Source organism: Papaver somniferum, chromosome 2 (assembly GCF_003573695.1).
Source record: "Papaver somniferum cultivar HN1 chromosome 2, ASM357369v1, whole genome shotgun sequence".
NCBI classification, from domain to species: domain Eukaryota; kingdom Viridiplantae; phylum Streptophyta; class Magnoliopsida; order Ranunculales; family Papaveraceae; genus Papaver; species Papaver somniferum.
In genome coordinates, this window is record NC_039359.1 from 86657116 (window position 1) to 86663722 (window position 6607).

At 38.8% G+C, this 6607-nt stretch overlaps 1 protein-coding gene across 1 annotated transcript; it reads right to left on the reverse strand.

Annotated features, from left to right (window-relative positions):
* Positions 1-221: 221 nt before the first annotated feature.
* LOC113348295 (nitrate regulatory gene2 protein-like) lies at positions 222-4968 on the reverse strand. The gene is made up of 4 exons (XM_026592008.1): positions 3794-4968; positions 3193-3362; positions 2792-3015; positions 222-1232 (listed from the first exon to the last, which is right to left on the reverse strand). Exons 1-4 carry the CDS (start codon positions 4776-4778, stop codon positions 461-463), a joined length of 2151 nt encoding a protein of 716 aa, XP_026447793.1. The 5' UTR covers positions 4779-4968; the 3' UTR covers positions 222-460.
* Positions 4969-6607: the final 1639 nt, after the last annotated feature.

Consider the following 6607-nt stretch of genomic DNA (forward strand, 5'->3'; position numbering starts at 1 on the left):
CACTAGCCAAGTTGTTGAAGAAGTGTCACAAGTGTATCTGTTCATCGAATAGTAAAATCATCAAAGTTGTACACTTGTACAGTTGTATTTTATAAATGGATTGATCCCTTGAAGATTAACGTACGTAACTCTGTGCTGAAAGAGTGTCCACTCTAATTCTTCTAAAGACAGAAAATAAAACTGGCATCCCTGTAAATCAACCTAAATTTCTCGCAATCATCAAAATCAAACACATAAGCTGCACAAACTCATTGTCAATTAGATTACAAATATTACAAATTTACAAACATCAATCACATACAGATGCTGCTTGCACGTTCTTACCAAACAAGCCGAAAAATACTAGACAAGAATCTACAAATTTTCTTATACACCACATACAAAAATAACTTACATGCTTAACCAAGAGGCCAACTACCAGCTGCTATTGGGATTCAGCAATTTCTGACACTCAGTAAAATCAGGTGTGTGTAGGGTTCTTCTGTGACTGAGCAATCGACTGCAATTTCTGGTACATAAGAGCAGTTGCATTAGTGAAATCCGACATTGCCCGGAAAAGATCAGGCAAGTGAGTCTTCATGCTCACTGTTGACTTGTCCCTCACCTGCTTGCATTGCTTTCGATAAGCAGCCTCCTCCTCTTCTAACCTATTTTTCACAAGCTCCACCTGAATCTTCCTAGCTGTAATCGAGTCCTTGTGATTTGCATCTTCAGGTCTCTCTATATCTTTGTTCCTATTGTACCAATCCTCGAATGCCCGGGTTTTCCGAAATAATTCCCTACGGGTATCTTCACAAGTCATCCTCAGTTTTATTTCATCTTTTTGATGCATCACTATGTTTTTCATGACGTGAGCGAAACTTGATATCGCACTTCTGCCTAGCTCATCTGGAATCTTCTCTAGGTATTCTTGCCAAGCGAGCAGGAGAGACTGGACTGGCAGACGAACTCTAGGTGGAGATGGAACTTGCTCTTTCAAGCTGCTATCTACAGGGATGAGATTCAGTTTCAACCAGCTGTTCAAGGCTTTGACAAATGCTTTCTTATGGCTCATGACCGCTTTCAATTGCACATACCAGTCTTCCACGACATCATGGAGCTGCACGGTACACTGATGGTGTTTATCGGAGGTTTCTAAAGGGGCATTGGAGGTATCAAGGAATTTAACGTCTGTGACAATCTTCAACTGAATTCTGTGATGTTGATTCATGGTTTCCCACATTTTCGCCATCCTGGAAGAGTTGCGAAAAGATTAGATTGCACGGTTTAAATGCAAATGGCAACAAGGAACACGCCATAATCATTACCAAAGACCAGCAATATATATGAAAGCAACAAATCAAAACCTCCTACATAAGAAAGCTTGCATGGGCAGCAAATTTGTACACTGGAATGCGACTAAATGATAGATGACAAAATTCATACACTATCACAAGAAACATCGCTAATTTCCTATTTTTATCACCTATATAAAGGTGTGAAAATTCAAAAGTAGATTCATTACAGTCACGACATTATCATAATAGTACCTAACAACGAGATGTAAAAGAAAATAGTAAGATAAAACTGAAAGAAGGGTAATAAAAACAAATTATAACGAAATCAAAAGTAGTCACTGACACTTGCACCCATTCATTCACAGTTATATCATCTGCTCCACCTCTCATGATTTCATCTCCAAAACAGCTCATTATGAAATCCGGATTTGAAAACAGGTAAGAGATGAGCAGCCAGAAAGTCGGCCATTCCTAACTTCCAACTCCAAGACTCATCCTGGAGATAAGCAAATTAAATTTCTAACCAAGTATCGAATTGAAGAAAAAAGCATGATGGTTGAGACCCCGGGCCTTTAAACAAGAAACTAGGTAGACCAGTGCCTTGGAAACCAAGATAAGCAGAGAATCAGATGCAAACTTAGTATTACCCAAATCTCCAAAGCTAGACTGACATCATTTACTGCACCTGTTTTACATATTACTTGGGGTAACATGTGCCATATGGCACAGGCAACAGTAATAAAACATCATCTTCTGGAGGATCAATAGCCTCAACTTCAATCCTCCATGTATCATCGAAACCTCATCTGTCAGGTGATCTAATATAGATATATTTAATGTCAATCATCTGTCAGGAAATATGGCAATTTAATGTCAATCATCCTTGGCAAGCACACTTAAACTAAGCTTTTTTTGTAATATCGATTTGCACTACCATAGTTCGTATGCAGTTCAGTTCAAAGAAATATTTTGAGCAGGAAAACTTATCCAATATCAGGATCCTTCACATCCACCTATATCAAATAGTTGATAATTTAGCAGTCTAGCATTCCTTTAAGTGAAAAGAAGACATGCCCACCAATACCCATAATGCAGCCACAATATGTGATGGTTTTCTTCTGCTTCCTACTGTTCTCATAAAAATCTCTCGTCCTACACATTTCTAATTTGCATCTTAATGAATGAAACAAACAAGATGAACCCGATCCAATATATCTATAATAGTTCTCATGAGGCATGAGATTAGAAATAAAATACAAGAGAACCAAAGATATCATAAAAAAAACATTTGGGAACAATGCAGTAAAAGTCATCAAACACAGTGGTTGGTTCCTTGAAAATTTTGGTGGTGTAATATGGAAATAAAGGGCATATCACGCATAAACACACATCAAAGGAAAATCAACAGACCGGCGGTCACCAAATGAAAGATCAAGACTAGTCAACACAGATGTAAAGCAAACACGCCTGCCAAACAATTTTGAGGAAATTACAACTTCAGTAAGGAAACATACCCATCAACAAGGGATACGAGCTTTGGATATAAGTGTTCATCGCGCAAAGTGTCTATTTCTGATACAGTAGAATCCAAGGATTGCATGTCGATTATATATCTTGTATGAAGATGACTTACTGCTGTTTTTGTTTTCTCTAGTGATAAATCACTTGGGTTGCGGCTCTTCTGTCTATTTAGCAAAGCAACCTTTTTTTGATAGTCAAATTTCATTACTTCTCCTACCTGTCCAGCATGAAAGGAAATGGTAAACTCCAAAGACAAGGAAGTACTCAGCCGTCATAATTTATTCATGCTATTATATTTTTGTGTCACGGGAAAACTAGCATACAAAATCCACCTAATTAAATTGTGAAAGATTGAACTAAGAAGTTATGCAAGGACTTCCACCAATGGGCATACCTTTATTTCATCATATAGCTTCTTTTCCCATGCTAAAATTTTATCCAACACACTTGCCAGAGTTTCATCTGTCTCATCCTCATCTTTTTCATCATTTGCATTTTGTAGACCTCGAAAAGACTTATTCCAAGTAATAACCTGCATAACCCTTTTAGAATGATCTATGTGCCCTGCACCATAAAAATAACAAACCATAAATATCTATTGGAAATGGCTTGCCTAATGCGAAACCATTATGACAAAAGTATGTGAAAGGAACCACAAATTTATCAAACAGACTTAAACCCTTTTTCTAATTATGAATCATCAATCACTTATTTAAGAGGTTTTTTGTGTTTCACTTAAAACATTTAGTTTGGAAACATATCCTAATCTCCACCCTATTTAGACCAGTTTCCGAACAATTTATTAAATATTCAAATCTCCAAGCTTTCCTATTTATTGCCAGAATTGTTGCCGTGGTGTGCTACTGACCTACAACTATGGACGCCTATGATAGCCAAGCAATGTAAAACTGAAATATCTAAAATGCCAAGAGATGGGAGCTCAATTCCTGATTTGACCATCTACGTTTAAGACTTCGAGAACATATCAAAATTACCTCGATTATCAGCATAATTAGAGTGGAAGTGCAATCGATTTGCTTCAAGCATCTTCGAGACCTCGGCAGCACTTTGAAAGGCACTAAGAAAATGGTTATCGAGTTCTTTTAGTAAGTCCATCATATTAAGCACTTTACCACTTCTATTGCCCTCAACATCCATAGAACTTGAGTGTACATATTGCTTAGTCTTTTTCACTGGTTTCACTTCATTTGCCTTCTCAACTGGTACCTGAACCTCAATTGTACTACTACTAGTACTAGCATTTCCAGCATCACTGCTACTACTATCAACACGAATATCATTCGATTTCTTAAACCCAGTATCATAATTACTTCTACCATCTCTACTATCATCTTTAAACGATTGAATTTCATCAACTTCACTTAAAGAAGACATGGGCATATCTTGAATAGGAGCAAAAAGATAGTCCATTACCGAAGTTGTATTACTCGATTCCGGTGGTGGAGGTACAGGGTTTCTCGACGGTTCCCGGGGACGAGGTGGTGGTTCTTCTTCAACTTCTTCATTAACAATCTTCCGGCTTCGTCTACGATGAGAAAGCCCGTTCCTCTCATCATCATCTTCATCCTCTACATCAATTTCTTCTTCCTCAATTGTATCACTGGTAGTGGGTTTCAGGTCAGGTTTAGGGATTGAAAATTCAGGCATAGTTGCAGCTCTTTGAAGGGGTTTCGGCGGACCAAAATTAGGTAAAGGGGGTGGTGGTGGTGGAAGAATATCACGAGGTGCAGCAGGTAAAGCAGATGAAGATGGAAGTAAAGTATCCCGGTGAAAAGCATCAACTTCACCTTCACCATAATCACTTAAAGCGGCACCAGTATGCCTGAGAGAGACGGTATATGCAGAGTGTGTTGCAGCGAAGTAGTTCCGATTCTTGACAGCTTCTTTTAAGAATTGTTTTCTATCTTTGCAACGGGTTACTGCTTCTTCGTTTTCTATTTTTGATTGTGCACAACCCATGGTGGCGGTGGTGGAGAGGAGATGGTTGGGGTGGCGTGAACTTGAAATTATCAGGATTTTGGTCTTCTTGGGGCGGTGTAAAATTGGAATTATGAGGAATTTGGTGTTTTTGGGTGGAGTGGAGAAATGATTTTTGTGTACCTAACTGCATTATTGGAGTTGCAGGATATTAGACGCAGCTCCTTTATGGATTAACCGAAAAGAGTAAAGGGCAGAATTTGACTTTTGGCTGCCACTTCTGCTTTTTCTAAAAGTAATTTTAAGTTTTTGCTCTCAGGTGATTCGAATTCCATGGTTGTTAGTGTTTTTATGTTTTCTTGCTGCTGTTTACTTCCGCGGAATGTAAAGCTTTTACCAGCCCCCCAGGTGGTTGTCGGATCGATTAGCCTTATTGGACATGTTTTCATCATTTTGCAAATGTCATTGTAATACATTGCACATGGCAACAATGTTGGTAGAATTCAAGAAAAGTTTCATCCATCTCTTAATAATAGCCAAACAACACATCGGAAATAGTTTTGCGATTTTTAAAAGTTGAAAAGTCGGAAGTCAGTTTAGGTGTCGAATTTCAAAAAAACATCAAAAAACCGAAAAAGTAACTTTTTGTGAAGCAAAATTGTTTTGCTTCTGACTTCTACTTTTGAATTCTACTTCTGAAAAAGCAGAAATCAGAAACAGATTTGTATCCAAACGCGTTATTAGGGTTTTGGGCATGTGGCAATAAACTTATGCACATAACACTGGTCACGAATAGAGTTGGAAAACGGGCGGGCCGGGGCTGGCTTGTGACCAACCCGCAGGTTACGGGTTAATACAAGCCTAAGCTTGCGGGTTGAAATTCTTCACGGGTGGTCATTTCTCCAACCCACGTCCGTCCCGGGTAAAGCTTGCGGGTTCACGGGAGCTCACGGGTTAGCTGGTTTTTGTTGAGAATCTCACTACTATTCAGCTCATCTCGCTCCCATCTTCTCCTCTGTCTTTGTAAGGCAAACAACAACAACTTCCATCTCAGAACCGAGATCCATACAGCCAGCACAATCTCCACCAACTGAAATAACACCTCTCCATTCATAGTTGTACAACAATTGCAGCAGCACTAATTCAGTCTTCCATGTAAATCCATGACTCTTCTTGACTTGATTCCAAAGTAAATCAATCAACCCAAAACAACAAATCAGTTGTCATACAAACCACAATTTCATTGCTAGTAAGAGATAAAACACCACAGATCATGTATCATCAGCTCCTTGCTCTTCTCACTGAATCTAGTCCTCAATCCATATCGAGAACCCCCAATTTCAATTGTTGGTGCTGTATTGATTTCACTCAATTGACCTTCTCGAGAATAACTCACAGTAAAACCACCACTGCTTGCATTTAAGCCAGTTAATTTCTTCTTTAAGGTCAACAGTCGATGCCATGCCAAGAACTTGTCAAACACCCATATAGTTTGCACCCCAAGCTCAACCTGATTCACATCTAAATTCAATCACTGCAACCCTTATGCTGACCTTCTAAGAACCCTCATCTATTAAATTTCAAGCTCGATCAAAAACCCCCAAACACCATCCACCGGACCCCCAGATCTGTTGTTGTCGGAAGAAACGAAAATTGGTTGATATTTAAACTCCAAAACACCGCAGATCGAGATCAACTTCATTTCAAACTCGCACCATCTTCTTTCACTGATTGGCAGTGGTAACCATCTCTGAAATTACTCAAAATCGATCTCTTTTGATTGTAACAGCAGCTAGGAGAAATGAGAAATGAAATTCCTTTACTAACGATACGGAACAGACTATGCCTTGTACATTTCACAAAGAAATGTG

Bases quoted from the DNA above. Each gene is read 5' to 3' on its own strand.
- LOC113348295 (XM_026592008.1), bottom strand. From the start codon at position 4,778: ATGGGTTGTGCACAATCAAAAATAGAAAACGAAGAAGCAGTAACCCGT. The intron at 3,016-3,192 runs GTATGCCCATTG...CATGCTGGACAG, and splicing joins AGCTATATGATGAAATAAAG to GTAGGAGAAGTAATGAAATT. The intron at 1,233-2,791 runs GTATGTTTCCTT...CAACTCTTCCAG, and splicing joins CTCGTATCCCTTGTTGATGG to GATGGCGAAAATGTGGGAAA.